Source organism: Pristis pectinata, chromosome 11, assembly GCF_009764475.1.
Source record: "Pristis pectinata isolate sPriPec2 chromosome 11, sPriPec2.1.pri, whole genome shotgun sequence".
Lineage (NCBI taxonomy): Eukaryota > Metazoa > Chordata > Chondrichthyes > Rhinopristiformes > Pristidae > Pristis > Pristis pectinata.
Genome location: NC_067415.1, coordinates 13,494,078 through 13,516,917, shown reverse-complemented (window position 1 = coordinate 13,516,917; position 22,840 = coordinate 13,494,078). Strand labels below are relative to the sequence as shown.

The window sequence follows — 22,840 nt, the reverse complement described above, 5'->3', positions numbered from 1 at the left end:
GTGAATAATGTTCTCTTATTCAAAAAAGGTAGTAGGGATAGTACAGGGAATTGCAGACCAGTGAGTCTTACATCTGTGGTGGTAAGCTGCTAAAAAGGATTCTAAGAGATAGGATCTGAGCATTTAGAGAATCATGGACTGATTAGGGACAGCCAGCATAGCTTTGTGAAGGGAAGATCTTGCCTCACAAGCCTGATAGGGTTCTTTGAGGAGGTGACCAGGAAGATTAATGAGGGTAGTGCAGTGGATGTGGTCTACATGGATTTTAGTAAGGCATTTGATAAGGTTCCACATGGTAGGCTTCTTCAGAAGGTCAGAGGCCAAGGGATCCAGAGAGGCTTGGCAGTGTGGATTCAGAACTGGCTTGCCTGTAGAAAGCAGAGGATTGTGGTGGAGGGACTGCATTCAGGTTGAAAGGCTGTGACTAGTTGTGTCCCACAGGGATTGGTTCTGTGACCTCTACTTTTTGTGATATTTATTAATGACTTAGATGAGGGGGTGGAAGGGTGGGTTAGCAAGTTTGCAGATGACACAAAGATCAGTGGTGGTGTGGATAGTGTGGAGGGCTGTCGAAGCTTACAGAGGGATATTGATAGGATGCAGAGCTGGGCTGACAAGTGGCAGATGGAGTTCAATCACAAACCAGCAACAAAAGAAACACACTGAGCATGATTCAGTGTTAAAAACTATTTTATTAATCACTACTTATGATAATACGTAAAATAAAAGTAAAAAAATGTTAGTATGTTAGAATTCAAAAATGTTAAACCTTGAACGTTAACCCCAAAACTAAACTCGTCGTGTGTGTGTGTGACAAAGTCCAAAACTCCCAGTTCCGGAATGGTTCTTAAAGTTCAGTTCCGCAAGCCATAAGGTGAAACATGAACAAGGGCTTCTTCAACAACCACCGTTGTCTGAAGATAAGATGTAGATGTAGAAAAACATAGAGTACATACGAAATCCAAATGTTCCACGATGGAACCCAAACGACACTTCAGTGTTTACTCGGTAGTGACTTCCTCACCCCGAAAAGCATCCGAACCGTGGTTGTCCACACACAAATACCTGTTTCCTTCTACAGGTCAGCAACAAAGTGAACTCCACCGGACTACTTCCAACTTCCATACATGGATTTCAGTGGCAAACACAGTTATTGTTTCTCATCCATCGATAGAGAAAACAAGCAGGCTGGTGTCTCTCTCCCTTCTCTCTCTCTCTCTCCTTCTCCTTCTAACCTCTTCAACAACGTCATTACGTCCTTTATCTTCTATTGACGTAAGCATGCCCCACACACACATACACACACACTCTCTATCTTAAAGGGACTTTCACTGAGTCCGTAACAGTGAGGTAGTACCCTTTGGAAGGACAAACTCCAAGGCGGAGTACAAGGTAAATGGCAGGATTCTGGGCAGTGTAGAGGAGCAGAGGGATCTGGGGGTTCATATCCACAGATCACTGAAAGTCGCCTCACAGGTAGATAGGGTATTTAAGAAAGCTTGAGATGTTAGCTTTCATAAATCGTGGGATCGAGTTGAAGAGCCGCGAAGTTATGATGCAGCTTTACAAAACTCTGGTTAGGCCACACTTGGAGTACTGTGTCCAGTTCTGGTCACCTCATTATAGGAAGGATGTGGAGGCATTGGAAAGGGTGCAGAGGAGATTTACCAGGATGCTGCCTGGATTAGAGACTATGGATTATGAGGAGAGACTATAGGGCTTTACTCATTGGAGAGGAGGAGGATGAGGGGAGACATGATAGAGGTATACAAGGTATTAAAGAGGAATAGATAGAGTGGACAGCCAGCGCCTCTTTCCCAGAGCACCAATGCTCAAAACAAGAGGACATGGCTTTAAGGTAATGGATGGGAAGTTCAAGGGAGATTTTTCACCCAGAAAGTGGTTGGTGCATGGAATGCGCTGCCTGGGGTGGTGGTGGAGGCTGATATGTTGGTGAAGTTTGAGATGGTTAGATAAGCATATGGAGGAACTTAAGATAGGGGGATATGTGGGAGGAAGGGGTTAGATAGTCTTAGGTGTGGTTTGAAGGGTGGCACAACATGGTGGGCTGAAGGACCTGTATTGTTGTATGGTTCTATTTCACACAGGGTGGTGAGTATATGGAACGAGCTGCCAGAGGAATTGGTTGAGGCAGGTACAATAGTATCATTTAACAAGCATTTGGAAAGGTACATGCAGGGGCAGGACTTAGAGGGATATGGGCCAAACACAGGAAATTAGGACTAAGTGGGTGGGCACCATGGTGTACATGGACTTGTTGGGCCGAAGGGCCTGTATCCGTGCTGGATGACTGAAATAAACACTGGCAGTCACAACCCATTCTCTGATGGTTTTGAACCAACAGCAAAGTGTTTCTAAGTATTGAGTTTTGAGGCTTCAGACATCTTATAAGGGTAAAGTAAATGGAATGTTATTAAGGGGGATTAGTACAGACAGGCACAATGGGCAGCATTGATGCGGTGGGCCGAAGGGCCTGTTTCTATACATTTCTGTAACAGCAACCTGGAAGCAACAAATGGCAGAAGTATGCACCTGACCTGTGTTCTGTTGCTAACATTATTACTGACATTCTCATAAATGTAGGAAGTGGTGATTGTTACAGCATTGCTCAGCATTGGACACACCAAAAAGCCATCTTGCTTTGGTCAGTAAATCATGTTCACGGTTGCACTATATTTTATTGAATAACTGGACCTAGTTATTTCTTCATTAGACGCAAACCTGAAAGTGTTTCAATTCTATCTACCCTGCAGAATATTCAATTAATTACCCTGTAATTTGCATTACAGTTGTCCCTGCAACAGTGCTTTTATCTTGCTAAAACAAACCAAATGCCTTTAGTCAGTCCCACATTTCAATTACAATTTCTATTTTTCCAAGTTGAGCTCAGACAATGAATGTCAACAGGCTATTTTGTGATAAAGGATAAATTAGAGCCAAGCAGAAGCCTGTCATCATGCAATATCTATTCACATTCAGTTTCCAAAAGGGAAGGATCATTAAGTAGACTTATTCCCTCTGCTGCCACTGAGATAAAATGAAATTAGTACAGTCCAGTATCGGATGAACTGGACACTGTATGCAGTTCAAATGAAAGATGGAGAAATTATAGGAGTCATAAAAATAGATCCTGAAATATTTATTTCTTCCATATAAACTGGTAAACATTTCAAAAAATCTCATGACTCATTTTAAGTTTATTGCAACTATAAACTGTGGAAAACTTAGTATAAATGAGCTGCACTAGAAAAAAGATAGAAGCAAAAATATTACTGGAACAGAGTGGAAAAAGAGCATCTTTTAGTACAGCACCGGTAAACTACAAATGTAGGCTAGTGTAGTAAAATATATAGATTTGAAAAAAATGTTAATCTCCTTATAACAATGGCATTACAAAGTCATCATAATCTGATTACATTTTTAAATTTCATAAGGAATCTTTGCAACTAATAAGTCTAACCAGTTTTTACCATTTTAAAATCTCTTCTAGATAGTTATTGCTGGTAGTGTTTGATGGCAAAATCATCAGTAAAACCCTCAACTAATACAAACCATGCACTGTCCTCTTAAAAAAACAAAATCGCACAGCAGTTTAAATATTTAATCTCTAGCATTTCACATTATTAAAATGCAGAGTATCTACCAGCTGATTATTCAGATGCTCTGAATATTTAAGTTTTCTTACAAATATTCCTGGATTGCTTCAGCTGTCCCAAGTGCTCTTTATTAGGAGCTTGCTAGTGACTGATGAATAGGTGGCTGGAAACAGCGGACATGCTCCACAGGGACATTTTCACCATCGCCAGACTTCAAATACTTGCTCAAGATAGCAAAGATTTCATCATTGAGAATTTGGAATTTGCGAATTCTGTCAACCATTTTCTTCAAAGGCTGCAAATATGGAAGGAAAAAATGTAAAATATGGTTGTCGTGAACATGGCTCCTTGCCATGTGCTTACTTGGTCCTCATAGATACATCTGCTGGGGAGAATGGCCCATGACAGCAAGGGCTCAGAAGGATATGGGCCAAACACGGACAAATAGCTTGGTGGGCACCATGGTCGGCATGGACGAGTTGGGCCAAAGAGCCTGTTTTCTCATGGAGTCTCACATTTAACATTCCATCTCCCTGGGGCTGCTTTCAGCAGGATTAATGTCCTTCCTCCATTGTCATCTTCACTATTAGGAAGGGTTGCATTTCACATGCCCATTGAATAATTCCCCACCTTTCCAATTGGTTAATATGTAGGTAAGCCAATGCTAAATTCTCATTCAGATATAACAGTGATCAAATCTGGTTTGTGCTGAGTTAGCCATTCTTGGATGGGTCAACTGGCTTCAGCACTTTTGGATAGTCATGGCATCCACTGCTGACACATTGTTAAAGCCAACAGATGAATAATCTACACTTGGGAACAAGCTCTGCAGAATTATCAATGCTCATCAAATATGCCTTGTTATATCAAGAGAAGACAGAAAAATTGCATACCACATTTTTGAGGACATCATCTTTGCCATCATGCTTCTGAACTTTCAGCAGATGGTAACAGAAATCAAGTACATCAAAGCGCCTTTGCTGTCCGAGCAGTGTAATGATCATACAGCCAGCCCAGTGTAGTCCATCCCCAAAGCACTGCCTGTGTGATTTAAAGATAAAGCTACTGTCAAGTGGTTCATGTTCTTGAATGATTTGTGATACATCAAGATAAATTTCCCCATTTTAAAAATGGTTGTTTGTGGATCAGAGTGTTTACGGAATGAAGAGCTGATGCATACACACCACGAAGGCTCCCAGTCTGACGTCTAGTTTGTGCTGAGTTAACTAGTCTCAGTTAGGACAAGTGATCTTGCACAGTTGGACACAACTGGAAGAGTCAGAGTTCCTGCTCACTATCCAGGAACCCCTACTGGAACCATGGCTCTGGCAATGACTCCCATTGCTGACATTGTTACTGCCAACTAGTAGTAATTATTTGGGAACCTGCACTGGAAAATAATCAAATACCATCTTGCTAGGAATTAATTTCTTTGAGAGGATAGAAAAACGGTTCATCATCCAAATATTGAAATAAAAACACAAAAATATCTTCTGTTTATAACTTTCACTTGAGAATCTTTTTTTTGAGCAAAGACGAATTCACTATTCTATTTAACTAAACAAACGTAAAAAGGTCTTGTAAGAAAGTTTTTTAAATGTTTTACTTTGTAACAATTTACCCAGACTAAAATTTTAGAAACTGAAATGTTACAAATTTCACAAGTCTCTTTTATGGCAAACATTCTCACTAATTCAGCATCACTTATCCCAGTTCATTCACATCCCTTTCAATCAACCATGCATCACCACTACCCAATATTTAGTGAAACAGAAAAGATAACTCTTGCCTTACAGCAGATTGACAGAAAAGCACACTTGTGAGACAGACTAGGATTTTTATAAATAGCATTCAATATCACCCCTCAAAATATAAAAGTAAACAAAAAGGGTTTCTATAGCTATAATAAGAGCATAAGGATAGCAAGGGACAAAATTGGTCCTCGAAGATCAGCATGGTCATCTATGCGTGGAGCTGAAAGAGATGGAGGAGACTTTAAATGGATGTTTTGCATCTGCGTTTACTCGGGAGACAGACACAAACTGAGCAAAAAGAATAGCGAGGTCACGGACGGCATCCATATTACGAAAGAGGAGGTGCTTGCCATCTTGAGGCTAATTAGGGTGGATAAATCCCCAGGGCATTACAAGGTGTCCCCTCGGACCTTGTGGGAGGCTAGTGTAGAAATTGCAGAGGCTCTGGCAGAGATATTTAAATCATATTTTGCTAGAGGACTGGAGGATAGCTAATGTTGTTCCGTTGTTTAAGAAAGGCTCTAAGAATAAGCTTGGAAATTATAGGCCGGTGAGCCTGACGTCAGTCGTGGGTAAGTTATTGGAAGGTATTCTAAGGAACAGGATATATACATATTTGGATAGACAGAACCTGATTAGGGATAGTTGACATGGCTTTGTGTGTGGCAGGTCACATCTAACCAATCTAATAGAGCTTTTAGAGGAGGTTACCAGGAAGGTTGATGATGGGAAGGCGGTGGATGTTGTCTACATGGACTTTAGCAAGGTCTTTGACAAAGTTCCACATGGGACACTGCTCCAGAAGGTTAAGTCGCTTGGCATTCAGGATGAAGTAGTCAATTGTATTTAATGTTGGCTTGGTGGGAGAAGCCAGAGAGTGGTAGTCAATGGTTGTCTCTCTGACTGGAGGCCTGTAACTAGTGGTGTGCCGCAGGGATTGGCACTGGGTCTGTTGTTGTTTATCATCTATATTAATGATTGAGATGATAATGTAAACTGGATCAGCAAATTTGCAGATGATACCGAGATTGGGGGCATAGTGGACAGCGAGGAAGGCTATCAAAGCTTGCAAAGTGATCTTGACCAGATGGGAAAATGGGCTGAAAAATGGCAGATGGAATTTAATATAGACAAGTGTGAGGCGATGCACTATGCGAGGATAAACCAGGGTAATACTTATACAGTGAATGGTAGGGCACTGAGGTGTCCAGTAAAACAAAAGGGACCTGAGAATACAGATCCATAATTCCTTGAGAGTGGCATCGCAGGTAGATAGGGTCGTAAAGAGAGCTTTTGGCACATTGACCTTCATAAATCAGGGCACTGAGTACAGGAGTTGGGATGTTATGTTGAAGTTGTACAAGATGTTGGTGAGGCCAAATTTAGAGTATTGTGTGCAGTTCTGGTCACCTACCTACAGGAAAGATATCAATAAGCTTGAAAGAGTGCAGAGAAAATTTACACAGATGTTGCCGGGACTTAAGGACCTGAGATCTTATATAAATATTCAAAATTATGAGGGATATATATAGGGTGAATGCATGCAGGCTTTTTCCCCTCAAGTTGGGTGAGACTAGAACTAGAGGACATAGGTTTAGGGTGAAAGGTGAAATATTTAAGGGGAACCTGAGGGGGAACTACTTCACTCAAGAGGGTGGTGCGAGTGTGGAACGAGCTGCCAGCTGGAGTGGTGGATGCGGGTTCAATTGTAACATTTACAAGAAGTTTGGATAGGTACATGGATGAGAGAAGTATGGAGGACTGTGGTCCGGGTACAGGTAGATGGGACTAGGCAGAAAACCAGGCTGGCATGGACTAGATGGGCCAAAGGGCCTGTTTCTGTGCTGTAGTGCTCTATGACTGTCACTATACATGTTAGCCCATATGGTCTCCAGCGCCCAATTTAATTTGTGACAGATAGCAACCGATTGTGCTGAAGTCTTACCCCTCTGTATTACATATGCAACTTGGATTCAACAGAAACAATTCTAATTCTATAGATAAAAACTCATGGAATTTTTAGTGCTTCCAAAGTCATCACAAAGCAAACAATATGCAAAGGCGCCCCAGTCATCCAACCTAACGGTTTTGTAAGGTGAATCTACAGCAATGTTTAAAATTACCTTTCAGCGAGTTTAGTCAAAAGTCTAATATTTAAATAGCATTTCCATTGCTGCCACTTTGCTTAACTTTTAAAATACTATGAAATAAAATCTTGAGCCACTTTGCTGTTCTTCCCCTTGTAATTAACTACTAATACTGGTTGCTTTTTAATCATGTGTACTGTGACATGCTCCCTACAGCTCAGCACAACCAAAACACACAACTATTACTAACTATGAGTTTGCATTTACCATTTCTGAAGTCAAATGCAGGAACACTCTATTGGGAGAAACAAAGAAAATGAAGGGAAGAAAACCACAAAATTCTGAGCCCACCATTTATTTCCCACAGGATAAAAACAATGCATAGCATCATAACCTCTCTTGTAGGTATGTTTCACTCTCAAATTTTTTTTTAAAAAGACCTTGTTATCATTCTACACTGTGCCTCAGCTCTTCAGTAAACCACATGAATAGGAAAGCACAATCGTACTGATAACATGGGTGTTTTGTGCTCACTGGGTCAGGGTTTCTGCAGCATCATGAAGAATGGAGAAACACAAGCACTTACTCTACAGTGAATTCGTGTGCCCCGACTGGAATACAGTATACAAACTGCATGGCACTCCAGAGTCTGTGGAATTCCACGCATTCATCCACATGCATTACTCCATTACTTGGAAGAGGTCCTCGCCAAATGGAATCATCCAGGAATTGCTGTATTCTTGTCAGAATCACTTCAAACATGGACAGTCCACAACAGAGGCGCTCCTTTGTCAGCAGATCTCCTTCCCTTGCAATTGCAACTTGCTGTTTATGAAGTTAAAAACAAATTACTGGCTCAGGAAATCACATCAATAACCCTGCTTCATCACAAATTGATCAGCTTAATTTTACATCTTTATTTTAGTGATTCAAATGGAACACAGAAGAGCTCGCTTATCATGGTGATTACTACAACTAATGAACAAAGATTTGCATGGTCTTGTTCATATGAAATTCCCATTGATATCAAGGGAAGTGGGTGTAGGACCAAGAGGTGGAAACCAATCCTCGTGAATGGAAAGAATCTGAGTGAGATACACAAAGTAAAAACTTTCTAATTGGTCACGTGACATATACAAGATAAGATTTCTTTATTAGTCACATGTACATCAAAACAAAAAGGGAGCAAAAAGTAGAATTAATGCTTCACGTCAATGACCTTCCATCCCAACCACGAAAGCCATCAACTTCAAATGTTAACTATTTCTCACTCCACAGATGCTGCCTGACCTGCTGGTATGTCCAGCATTTTTTGTTTTTATTTCAGATTTCAGCATATATAGCTTTCGTGGAAGGTAAAATGTTAGCTTATTTGATTGGTTTCAATTTTCCAGTAATCGCTCAAAGTAAACAGATGTTTTGTCACACAAACTCAATGTATGTTGCTTGCTAAAAAGTATCACTACCAGATCTTCTATGGCATTACTCAGGTTAGATCAGATGCTGTTTTAAAAAGGCATTGTCATTAAAGTTCAACTATATGCAGCAGGCATGTCCATTTTAAGTCTGCAAGCTCAGGGAATTACGGCCGTATTCTGAAATCAATTAGAGATCATCAACTGGGAAGGATTTTCTGTAATCGAAAAGCAAAAAACTGCTGATGCTGCAAATTGGAATGAAAACAAAAATTATGGAAAATACTCAAGCTCAGGCAGTATTTGTGGAGAGTTAAACAGAATTAATGTTTCAGGTTGATGATGAAAGATTAACTGTTGACTTGAAATGTTAACTCTTCTTTCCCCACAGATGCTGCATATTTCCAGAATTTTCTGTTTTTAAGGTTATTTCAGTCAGTCTGCAACTACTTTTAAAACATAATATCACAAAGCTGTATGCAAACCAACCCCTTGTTTTACTGGAAAAGCACATTGATATTGAACTTCCTTGGTGTTGCTAACAGACAGACAAGAACTTGAAGCCCTGAAGCATCCAAACAGCCCATTAACCTAGAGAGGTGACCCTAAGAGGTCATAAGATCAACTGGAGATTAACTGAGGGACATTTCACTAGATTATTACTGGGTTGGGTTCTTTTGGTCAGCTGTGGTTCAGTGGGCAGCATTTATGTTGAACTCAGAGGGCCTTTAACTTCTTGAAACAAAATTCATGAGACTTGCAGTACTGAGGGGTTTCTACACTATCTGAGAACCCATCTTTCTAACATTAAATAAAGGTGCCATTTGCCTTTGAGTGCAAGCGGAAGACCCCAAGCCATTATTTTGAAGAACAGCACTTGTACTGGTCAATTTTTACCCCTCAATATCATTCTTGTCACTATCCTACTCTCATTTGTGTAACCTTGCTGCAGCAAGTAATATTTTCTAGATACTTTATATCTCTAGCAGCTCCTGTGTGGTGTTATTTGGTGCAACTGATGAAGTGTTGTTTTACCAGCACCATGTCATGTGCAATTTTATTGTTGAAAAGTGAAGTTATACCCCACTAGGCGAGAAAATTCAGTTGCTTTTAAACAAAGGATAAGAGCAGAGTAGAACTGGTGTTGAGATTTTGGGTGACAAACTGACTCGATGGTTAGACAGGTCAAACAGAGGTTAGAAACTGTTCTTGCTCTTTTTGAGTTTGCCACAGGATTTACAAAGTAACGGTGTTGTGGCAGACAGCAAACGTGCAGAAGTACTTACTAAATTCTCCTTAAATTAAAAGTTACAATTTTTGATTTAAATTAAGATATTAAATTGCAGCTGAACCAGTAGCTGCGCTGAAGTCCTAGTAATCTGCATCCATAAACATTGCTGAAATGCCTATGCTCAAAGAACTTTGTTTCATCCTAAGCACAAACTAAATTTATATTGAGGGGTGAATCTAGTCATAAATAAAACTCAGAAGTAACACTGTTCTTGTAGAGGCAATATTAAGCATTAATGGGTTCTCTCAGTGGACTTCAACTGGAGGAGATGCAAAATTTTGTGGACAGCAATGGTATCTTTTACATTATGGATGCATATTGGGAGTAGAAAACCAGATATCATTGGTAATTAGCTGACAAACCAATTCAAGTTTACATAATTAAGGAAACACATGTAAAAGATTATTTCATTTGCTCTGTATTACATTTAAGTAATCTGGAAATTCTCAATTTTGAAAACAAGTGGCTTACAGTGGGGTTCCAACAACAAAAAAAAATTACCTGAGGTGTCCCAAGTCGCTCTATCAGTGGGACAAGGTGAAGTGCAGCGTATTTTGCTTCCAGTCTCTTCATCTTTGTGTCTAGCCTCTCACCTTCTGTTGAATTGAAAATTGAACCATGAAAGTAGCAATTTTTAAAATTTATTTAACAGGATGTATTGTGTTGCTGATTAAGTCAGCATTTATTGCTCACTGCTATATACCCATGAACTGCCTAAGAATGAAGAGTGAATCAGGTAAGATCTTAATGACAACCCAGTAGTTTCAGCATTACTGATATAAGCCTTCTAGTCCAGATTTATTTAATTACATGAATTGAACAGTTCCTCAGCTGTCAAAGTAAAAATCAGTAATACAGATCAATTTTCCAATATTGCTGGTCCAGCAACCTAATCATAAAGTTACCATAACCCCAGCTAAATTTCCCCACCATTAGATGTTCTCTGTCCAGACCAGATTCTTTTTTTATTAAGCCAAAGTTCGATCACCAAGTTTCATGTTCTGGCCACTGTGAGGTAATTAGCTATGTTTTTTGCATCTATTTCTACACAACATATTTCAGTCAGTGCAAAATCACAAGGCTTTAAATGGAAGTAAAACTTCACTAACAATGCTACATTAAAACTTTCCGTAAGAACAATTATTCTTCTATCCTTCGAACAAAACCATTACAGTATATTCAAAAGAGTTTAAACTGCATTCTGAAAACTGACTTGACCTGGTGGTTTAAACCACATACTTTTCAAAATTTTGCTAACTCTAAATGCAACATAGAAAATTAATTTGAATGTTAAAGTGGTCATCAATGTACTCCATTGAAAACTTCTTGCATTTCCTGTTACTAGTAATCAGAAAATAATTGATGCTCTCAGCTATTACCTTTGATGTGGATTCTTGGCAAAATATTCTGGAAAGGTGCTGCATGTAGCAGGTCACAGACTTCCTCTAAAGACTGGACAGAAGAGACAATGAAGACAATTCAGGGCTGCTGCAGATAACTGAGGCAAATTTATTATTGCCTTACTTTTAAAAATTGCTTGTGAATTGGTTTTAATTGTCGAGTAGTTGTTTGATTCTTAATTCTATTCAATAGCAGATTTGTATGATGGATCAATGCATTGTTAGCAGGCTGGGTTTCCCTTCCTTGGGCTGTTGAGAGTCTTATAACTTATAGAAACATATAAAATTATGAAAGGGATAGATAATTTAGGTAGGTGAAACTAAGGGATATCGCCTCAGGATTCGGGGGAATAGATTTAGGACAGAGATGAGGAGAAACTGCTTTTCCCGGAAAGTAGTGAATCTGTGGAATTCTCTGCCCAGGGAAGCAGTGGAGGCTACCTCATTAAATACATTTAAGACACCGTTAGATAGATTTTTGCATAGTAGGGGAATTGAGGATTATGGGGAAAAGGCAGGTAGGTGGATCTGAGTCCACGACCAGATCAGCCATGATCTTATTGAATGGTGGAGCAGGCCAGATGGTTTATTCCTGCTCCTATTTCTTATGTTCTTATGAGTCAGAGTAAAATGCAAATACATGATTCAATAGTGAGCTGCAAATGAAAATTGGAAATATAATGTACTTGAAAAGGAGAAATTTGTAGGGCTGTGGGGAAAGAGGATGGAGTAGAACCATTTGAATAGTTCCCATGGAGCTGCATCTGCATTGAGTTCAATAATGCAGCATAAGTGGTGGCCTTTTTATAAGCATTCAGAACTGCAAGTGAAATAAATTATCCTCATTCTGACTTTAAGAGGACTGAAAAGCTACTTGTTTAAACCCCTGTTCAAACATGCACAAGTACAAGCACACTACAGCAAATTAAAAATGTTAGTTAACAGGACTCCTCATCAGCAACTGAGCATTCAATGAGAAAGTACATCAGATTTTAGTATTTAGTTTTACTTATTTATTTGAAGATAAAGTCTCCCTACTAGCAGTAGTGGACTTGAATCTATCGAAGACATCCTGGGGGAATTAACCTCATAGTGAAGGGTGGAGTGGAGGCACATCATTTAGCACCATTGCCTCACAGCTTCAGGGATCTAGGTTTAATCCAGACTGTGAGGTGTTTGCACATTCTCCCCATGACCATCAGGTTTCTTCCCACATCACAAATGCTTATTCTAAATTACCTGTTAGTGTATATAAGTAGCAAAAATAAAAAGCAAAGAGGAGTTGATGGGTATGTGGGACAGAATAAGTTAAAGGGCTACAGTGAAGTACTAAGATATAGGAGTAATAGGATTCCTCTGCTGGACCCAATGGGCTGAATGGCCTTCCATGTCATATGTACTTAGATTGGCCCTGTAATACTTGCCGATACTTTATAAACCTAATGGAGTTAATCAAAATGTCTGACACAGCCACAATTGTAAAGGATTGAAATGTAATTGCTGTGTAGAATTCTGAGCATGTGCACTATATCTGGTGCTCTAGAAGTTAGCAATTCTACCTACCAGACTCTGCTCGATAAGAAGACAAAAGAGGACAGCATTTCCAACTTCTCGTAAATTTTGGAAACATACGGTCTTCAGTTCTGCATATTCCACAATATCTTTTAGCTGGTGGTGGAAGAATTCCAGAATTCCTGTTTAGAAATAAAAATTAGAGTCAGAGTCATACAACACAGAAACAGGCCCTTTGGGCCACCTTGTCTACGTTGACCATTAAGTACCCATACACAGTAATCCCATTTACCATTTGATTCATAGCCTATTTTGACTTGGTGATTCAACTGCTCGTCTAGATGGTTCTTAAACATTGTGAGAGTACCTTTTTCCTCACCACCTCAGGTTGCAAATTCCAGATTACCATTCTCCGGGTGAAAAAATTCTTCTTCAGATCCCCTCTTAATCGTCACCTTAAACCTATGCCCTCTGATCTAAGTTTATTACCATCTACCCTATCTATGCCCCTCATAATTTTGTATACTTCTATCGAGGTCCTCCCTCTACCTCATCTGCTCCACAGAAAACAAACCCAGCCTGGACAGTTTCCTCATAACTGAAATATTCCATTCCGGGCAACATCCTGGTGAATCCCCTCTGCACCCTCTCACATTCTTCCTATAGTGTAGCTACCAGCGTCCTGCACACAAAATTCTGCTTTGTTTGAACATAGAACATTACAACACAGTACAGGCCCTTCAGCCCACAACGTTGTGCTATTTTATCCTGCTCTAAGATCTATCTAACTCTTCCCTCCCACATAGCCCTCCACTTCTCTATCATTCATGTGGCTAAGAGTCTCTTAAATGTCCCTAATGTATCTGCCTCCAGCGGGCTCCACGCACCCACCACTCTCTGTGTAAGAAAACTTACCTCTGACATCCCCCTTATATCTTCCTCCAATCAACTTAAAATTATGCACCCTCGTGTTAGCCATTTTCATCCTGGGAAAAAGTCTCTGGCTGTCCACTCGATCTATGCCTCTTATCATCTTGTACACCTCCATCAAGTCACCTCTCATCCTCCTTCGCTCCAAAGAGAAAAGCCCTAGCTCGCTCAACCTATCCTCATAAGACATGCTCTCCAATCCAGGCAGCATCCTGGTAAATCTCCTCTGCACCCTTTCTAAAGCTTCCACATCCTTCCTATAATAAGGCGACCAGAACTGAACTCAATATTCCAAGTGTGGTCGGACCAGAGTTTTATAGAACTGCAACATTACCTCGCGGCTCTTGAACTCGATACCCTGACTAATGAAGGCCAACACACCATACATCTTCTTAACAACCCTATCGATTTGTGCGGCAACCTTGAGGGATCCATGGATGTTGGCCCTAAGATCCCTCTGTTCCTCCACACTGCTAACAGTCCTGCCGTGAACCTTGTATTCTGCCTTCAAATTCGATCTTCCAAAGGAAATCACTTCACACTTTTCCAGGTTGAACTCCATCTGCCACTTCTCAGCCCAGCTCTGCATCCTATCAATGTCCTGTTGTAACCTACAGCAACCTTCTACACTATCCACAACACCAACAACCTTCATGTCATCTGCAAACTTACTAACCCACCCTTCCACATCCTCATCCAAGTCATTTATAAAAAAATCACAGAGCAGGGGTCCCAGAACAGATCCCTGCGGAACACCACTGGTCACCGACCTCCAGGCAGAATATACTCCATCTACAACTACCCTCTGTCTTCTCTGGGTGAGCCAATTCTGAATCCACACAGCCAAGTTTCCCTGGATCCCATGCCTCCTGACTTTCTGAATGAGCCTTCCATGAGGAACCTTATTAAACACCCTACTAAAATCCATGTACACCACATCCACAGCTCTGCCTTCATCAATGTGCTTTGTCACATCCTCAAAGAATTCAATCAGGTTTATGAGGCACAACCTGTCCCTCACAAAGCCATGCTGACTGTCCCTAATCAGCCTATGCTTCTCCAAATGCCCATAAATCCTGTCTCTAAGAATCTTCTCCAGTAATTTGCCCACCACTGAAGTAAGACTCACTGGTCTGTAATTCCAAGAGTTATCCCTACTCCCTTCCTTGAACAAAGGAAGAACATTTGCCAACCTCCAATCATCCAGCATTACTTCCATGGCCAGTGAGGACGCAAAAGTCATTGCCAAAGGTGCAGCAATCTCTTCCCTCACTTCCTTAATAACCTTGGATATATCCTGTCCAGCCCTGGTTATCTATCCTAATGTTTTTCAAAAGTTCCACCAAATCCTCTTTCCCCATGTCAACATGTCCTAGCGTTTGCTCATAAAACAACTATTTCAAAGTAATTAATCACAGGTGTAAGGGGATATTTGACAAATTTTCATAAATGTGCTGTAGAATAATAGGGGATAGTTAGTTATTAACTGAAGAAGACATGTTACAAAGATCTAACTTGGCATTCAGCCACTACTAGCAATCAGGAACTCTGACACGATAAAAGCATGACTCATCATGAAGTATATGCATGGTCATCATCTTGTTTAGCAGAGGATAGGCACATTGTAACCCATCGCACAGTAGTTCCATCAGATTGCATGTACAATAGTGCAGAGCTTCAGAACAGGTACCGAAGTGTGTAACCACGCCACAATAAAAGAGCAATAAATTTAAACAACTAAGTTGTAATCCTCTTGTTCACAGAGAGGCAAAGTAAATAAAGGAAGTTGATTATTTGGGGTTTAATAACCTTTCAAAGAATGAAAAAAGCAAACTGAGGAAGAATGCCAGTTGTCCACTTCATTCATTCAACCTCCAGGAATAAATATGCAACAATGAAATCAGCTTACCACATTGCAGAGTTACTATAATAATTAATTCTTTTGTAGCTAACATCAATAGAAATAATTTTGATGTTGGCTACTGCACGGGGTTTTCCTGTTGAAACATGACAAAACAGTGTAGTGCTAGGATTTTGTCACAGAAAATTTGATCCTAAATCAGGGAGTGAATATTTGCTCAAAGTCATGGAAAAGGTGAATAAGGAAGAATAGAATAAATGTTATTGGTAGCTAAAGGCACATGATTGCAAACATAGCTGTATTGATAAATGATTCAATAAATTGATCTTGCACCCCTATTGAGAAAATTTACTCAGTGGAAACAAAATTAGGGGAATTAGGACTGCAATAATTCATTGTTAACCCTAACCAATACTTGCAGTGCCAATGACAAAGGTTGCAACTGTCCTCAAAGTGGCTGGGATAGTTCAAAATAGGCGTAATTTATTTTTAATAAATTATGGAGCTCATGCAAAAAAATCACACGCTACCACAAAGTGGTTGAAGTGAATAGTATAGGGACACTGAAGGGGAGGATGAACACGTATACGAGGTTGAAGGGAATAGAAGTTGCACTAATAGCTTTAGTGAGGAAAAAATGGAGGAGGCTTGGATGGAGCATCAATGCTCGTACAGACTTATAAGCCAAATGTTCTGCTTCTGTGTATTATACAAATAGGATAGAGTTGTTTCAATCACTACGCTGCTCAGTTAGCAAACAAACTTGCAGTGTGTTACAAAAATGGTGAGTGCAAATTGCACTCTCCTTGGAAAAGAACTAGGAAGGGCAGAACTGGAAGCACCTGTAACCATGACTGAATATCACTGGAGAGTCTAGGCAACCAGCTGCAGGGAGCAATGCTAACAATCTGAGAACAAGCCAGCAGCACAAATTAATTTCCGTAACCACAGTACAGTATTCTGCCTTAAGCTCACTACATCCTTTGACCAGTTAATTAAATCATCTGCTCCAAATTCAAGCTCAGCACAACTGCTCACAATGGTTATCCGCTTGCCTATCTGACTGTTGTCAGAACTGCAGCATTTGTGTATTTGTAGCTTTTTCTGTTTCATTTCAGATTTCCAGCATCTTCAGCATTTTGCTCCTGGCTTATAGCATACAGGGGAAGTTGGAAAAGCTCGTAACTGAGAAGAGAATAAAAGGTTACACTAAGAGTTACACAAAAAGAGCTGGGAAGATGCTTTATTAAAGTATGAATGCCACCTTGGACTAATTTAACCAAATGGCCTGTTGATGCACTATATATTCCATATAAGAATCAACTTTAGGAAGAAAGAAATATATAAAGAAGAAACTGGTCTACCAACTTTATTTAATAAGGGTGTTTGTCTTGCATTTAGCACAACTTTATCTTCAGTAATAAAATTTTTCTATGAATCAGATAGTCTATTGGTTTTACTAACCTGGCGAGCCATATTCATGTCTGGGTAAACGGCAGATTTTAGGCATCACTTCCATTAAAGTCTTCACATACTGCAAAATGGTTCCTTGTAGCTGAGATTAAGAATATACATAAGACAGTGATACACCAGCATCACGACATCTTATAATCACAAACATGTGATTGCTTCCAATGGGTCTTGGCTACCGCTCAGAAGAGCTCAAGATCTAAAGGAGCTATTTTCGCACTCTATTTCTCAATTCTGTGCACAGAATTTTGAGCCCGGGTGCAGATTTTCAGATGCAAAAATCCTTTCTTTGCCACATAATTCTCTCTATACCTTGCTAATTCAGGTATTCGATGTCACACAAGAAAAAGAATTTTATTTGCGATGATATAATTTTTTTTAAAACATGGTGTGAAGGTGTCACATTTGTCTTTACAAACTATACTGTAAAAATTACAATATTGCAATAATCAAATTGGCAGTTTACATTCAGCTATTTTCAACGTATTAACATTCCAGTATCTCAAAATAGCACTTGCTGTTTCTAAATCAACATAGATAAGGAATTTTCTAACTGAAAGAAATGCAAATAATTGTTCAGGCAAAAAAAAATCTAGAACTATGTACCGTAACTGTACCATCATAAACGTTACAACACACAGGAACGGCTATTTTATATAGCATTCCTTTCCATTTAGAATTTTACCCATATCAAAATGATTCACGATTTAACAAATTTCACACTGAAAGCCGATTATGTCACAACAGGGTATTTTACAATTGCATTTGACATTCTTATTTGCAAATTGTTATTCAGCCAGATTTCCCCCCGACCTTTCATTGTTCTGATTTGAGCGGGCTTACTATAATTTAGACATGCATGAAATAAATTCTAAAACTACGCTAGACTGTAATCTGTTGTTGCATTAGGACTACCATCTATCCATCCCCTCCAATCTGGGAAGACAAGATTATGGAAAGAAAAGGCCTCAAGTGACAAAGCACATCCAGAAACTAGTCACTTGTACACTATTTTGCAAAGTCTCTTTCAGATTCTCAAAGATACAAGCTAATGGAGAATTTTGCCACCAATAAATTTTCAAAAGTAAAAGCAGTTAAAGTTTAAATAGCTGTCCAAAAGACACACATTTTTTGGGGGGGGGGGGGGTTGGTGAGAGAGATGTTCAAATACATAAAACATACGTACAAGGCTCTTAACAACTTTCAGTAGTTCTTCCATTACCACAGCAATTCCTTGATAGCCTAGGAGCTTGCAAATTGCTCTAAAATGAGGAGGACCCACAAAATTTTTGTAGTTGCTGTAAATGGAGCTGTATGCCAAATTCAGTGCCTATAAGTGCAGAAATGAAAATAGTTATTTGGAGTTTAATTATGACCAAGACAAACTACAAACCCCTTTGTTAAACATGTTAAGCACAGCTAATTGTTCAATTTTTCATAGAACCTGGAATTGAGGAAGAAAATCCAGAGGTGATAGAGAGGGTGAAAAAGTGGAGTTCTCTTTCAATTTCTATGATCTCCCAAAAATGGTTTGCATTCAATGAATTTCCTTTAATAACAGCAAACACACGCATTCTAACGAACAAATGTGTGGTGCAATAGTGGATTAACATATTAGCTTTTAATGATACTCAGATTTAAAGCAAACCAATAAAATTAACAAATTAATGTAGCTAAGAGTAAATGGAAAATTACTTGGGGAAGTGTTAACAAAATTCACAGCAACTGAAAACCCCAAAATAAGTTTCTTTAGTAGCCACTGCCTGGAAGACCAGAATGGCTGCCATAGAACCATACAGCACAAAACAGGCCCTTCGGCCCACCATGTTGTGCCATCCATCAAACCACCCTCACACTATCTAACCCTTTCCTCCCGCATATCCCTCTATCTCACATTCCTCCACATGCCTATCCAACAAACTCTTGAACCTGTCCAATGTATCTGCCTCCACCACCACCCCAGGCAGTGCAGTCCATGCACCAACCACCCTCTGGGTGAAAAACCTCCCCCTGACATCTCCCCTGAACCTCCCACCCATAACCTTAAAGCCATGCCCTCTCGTCTTGAGCACTGGTGCCCTGGGAAGGAGGCGCTGACTGTCTACTCTATCTATTCCTCTCAATATTTTAAATACCTCTATCATGTCTCCTGTCATCATCCTCCTTTCCAGTGAATAAAGCCCTAGCACCTTAAGCTTTTCCTCATATTCCATACGCTCTGATCCAGGCAGCATCCTGGTAAATCTCTTCTGCACCCTCTCCAACGCCTCCACATCCTTCCTATAATGCGGCGACCAGAACTGAACACAGTACTCTAAGTGTGGTCTGATGACAGTGCATGGAAATGGCATTTTCATGCACTGTCATCAGAGTTCAGTGGTGGCACCTTTTATCCAAGTCAGAAATTCATAGGTTCAAACTGGCTTCAAAGAGTACATAATTTAGACTGACATTGAGGTGCAGCACTCAGTGAATGGTGAAATGCTGAATATATTGTTTGTCAAATGAGACAATAAATCATGGCTTTGACAGTTCAGGTGCATTTAAAAAAGATTGCACAAAAATCAAATGAACTCTTGGCCCCAGGCATAAATTTTATCCCTCAACCAAAATCACCATAAAGGTCAACTTTTAACAATTTATGATTAACTACATGTGTCCTCAAATTCCTTATCACAATGACTTTTGAAAGATAAATCTAAAATTGGACAATAATCAGGCAGGCATGGTAGCATGGCAGTTAGTGTAATGCTATCACAGCACCAGCAACCCAGGTTCAATTCCAGCCGCTGTCTGGAAGGACTCTGTATGTTCTCCCCATGACTGCATGGGTTTTCTCCCACATTCCAAAAATGTACGTTAGGAAGTTGTGGACATGCCACGTTGGCGCCGGAAGCATGCCGACACTGGCGGGCTGCCCCAGAACACTCTATGCAAAGATGCATTTCACTCTGTGTTTCAATGTACATGCGACTAAGAAATCTTATCTTTCAATTTCAGAAAAAGAAATCACCCACAAAATAAGTGTACTGGATTGCAGAAACTTTTGAGACTATTAAACAAGCAGAATTTGCATCTGGTTTACCATATTTCAGCTTAAATTGAAGTTGACATGATTTACTCAGCACAGAATCTATGTGACACTTGCATGCAAATTAATTACCTGCGAGCTTTATTTTCATCTCAATATAATTTAGTAAACCCGAACTCTGTGATAAACATCTTAACACAATGTGCACATCACCCAATCTTTTCCGAGATTAATTGAGAGGTAAAATTTTAATGATTAAGCTGTTGCATTCAAAATCAAAAAGCAATTGATAAACACTCCAATTTGTCAAATATCTAATGAGTAATGAAATATTAATTGAAGGTACAAAAGATAAATACAAGAGATACTAGAAAAGGCAACTATGCAACTGGGAAGTTGGATTGAACCAAAGTAGACTTTTTAATTGCAAGTAGACTTTTAAAGAAACTGATGTTAGAGGCAATCCTTAAAAATAAAATTGAAGTTATGTAGTAATTAGAAAGTCAGATGCAATGATGAAGACCATATTAGACAAAATGAAAAAAATTGTGCAATCCCAGGATCAAAGTGCTATGCAGAAAAATACTTCCATTTTGTATGCGATCAGAAATATTGTGTGAATGTTAAAAGGTGAACTTTGAAATTTACAGCAACAAAACAATTGGTGGCACTTGATTGATTGAGTTGATATGTTTGTAAATTAGTCTAACAAGCAGGTCAACTAAAATGTATTTAAACTAGCAAAAAAAAGATGAAAATTATTTAATGTGAGCATAGTACTTGTGAGAAAAGGAGGTTAGAAAGGGAAGGACAGAGCTGAGGAGGAAGGAGATAGCTGGACACAGGGAGCAAAAGAGAGAGGAGGGAAGAAGAATTAATAGAATTGATGTGAGGTAAAGAAAAGAGAGATTAGGAGGACGGTAGTACAGGTAACCTCTATATATTTTACTTTGGAATCTCAGCAAAGTGGCAGGAAGGTACAACAGATTTGGGATACACAAACGGTATTTAGCAACATACAAGAAAGGAAAGGGGAGTGAAGTTTTCCAGTTCTAGGGAGTTGGAATGGGTGTACAGAGACAATGGATTTAGGAAAACTTGAAGAAAATATGGGTGAGTAATTTAGCTCATTGGTATTTCCTGGAGATGCCACACAACGGGGCGAGGACAGTAGATAGATTAATAATATGAGGAAGGAGATCCACCTGGAGTCTGGTAGAATGAGAGACAAAAGGTTGAGTCTGCAGCACTGAGCAACAAGAGAGCATGTTTCTCAGGAAAAAAAGATGGGAAAGAACATAACCGTATAGTATAGGATAAGCTGTCAAAATCAAATCAGCCCAAAATACAGAACAGCCGCACAAGTGGGGAGAAAATGAGATTTCACTTTGCCTCCTTATATCAGTGATTCTCTAAATTCATTAGCATGACATAAATTGCAAAGACTACACTGAATAGCATGCCGAACAAACCAGAATGATTAAGTAATTACTGTGGTTAATTTTGATCAATATGTTAACCACAACAGGTTTATCTGGTTTCTTTGATTAAGCTATTTGTGGAAATTCCAATACAATTCAAGAAAACTGAAGTACAAAGCTAAAAGTGTCTTTCACGCTACAGATTCAGAAGAGAGACACAAATCCATTACATTAGAATGCATGCACTTTATAGGAAGACATCATACCAGCTAGGCTTTTAAATAGCATATAAAAATTACATCAAGTTCTGTCTCTCTGAAAATGTTTTCTGGCAACAGCTAAAGCTAATTTCTTACAAATCATTAAAAATAAATTATGAGGAGACAAATGGGTAGAGTGCATTTTCACGATCTGTGCTAACTTTAACGCAACAACAGAGGCCATCACCCTGGACTTGATTCAGTTCTTATTCTGTACCTAATCACAGTTCTAGAGCCAGTGGTCTGAAAGCAATCAGCCACAGAAGGTCGAAGAAAGCTGAAGCACATGAAAAGTTAGTCTAAGTGTATGCTGCTTGAGGGTTAAACCCAAAAACACTCTCCTTCATGTGCATTCATACTGGACAAAGGTGACCAAGGAGGGACTTTGGTTTTTGAATCCAAATCAATGTTGAAAAGTTAATGTTCTGAGATATGACAGTGTTGAGAGAACAAGCATCAATATTTCAGCATGAGCAATTTAAGTTCCAGACCAACAGGAAGAAGTTGGGGCAATGTTGAGGCTGAAGTTCAGAGAAACAGCAAAGGAACAAGCTAAAAATTCAAACCAGATGCGTTTGTGCTCAGTGCAACACATTTTTAGTAATGTCATGAAAAGTTTTCAGTGATGTTTGAACACCGGTTAAGAAACCCTATGTACAATACTTTCCATTATAACATTTCATTAACAAAGTGAAAAAGATTAAGAATATTGGTAAACAAAAGATGATAATGAGCCACAGGAGATAGTAGACAGATGGAGAAAAAGCTTAATCAAAGACATTTTAAGGAAT

The 22,840-nt window shown here is 39.4% G+C and overlaps 1 protein-coding gene across 3 annotated transcripts in view; it reads right to left on the bottom strand.

Annotated features, from left to right (window-relative positions):
- Positions 1-3,123: 3,123 nt before the first annotated feature.
- cyfip1 (cytoplasmic FMR1 interacting protein 1) overlaps positions 3,124-22,840 on the bottom strand; it is a 104,839-nt gene continuing 85,122 nt past the window's right edge. For 2 of the 3 annotated variants that reach the window (XM_052025983.1, XM_052025984.1), the window contains exons 25-32: positions 18,524-18,667; positions 17,332-17,422; positions 13,128-13,258; positions 11,544-11,616; positions 10,666-10,760; positions 8,045-8,283; positions 4,511-4,658; positions 3,127-3,912 (exon numbers count right to left, since the gene is read on the bottom strand). In XM_052025983.1, the coding sequence (XP_051881943.1) occupies positions 3,748-3,912; positions 4,511-4,658; positions 8,045-8,283; positions 10,666-10,760; positions 11,544-11,616; positions 13,128-13,258; positions 17,332-17,422; positions 18,524-18,667 (1,086 nt within the window). In that variant the 3' untranslated portion in view covers positions 3,127-3,747. Of the gene's footprint in view, positions 3,913-4,510; positions 4,659-8,044; positions 8,284-10,665; positions 10,761-11,543; positions 11,617-13,127; positions 13,259-17,331; positions 17,423-18,523; positions 18,668-22,840 lie in introns of all 3 variants that reach the window. The other variant, XM_052025985.1, reaches the window with a different exon arrangement.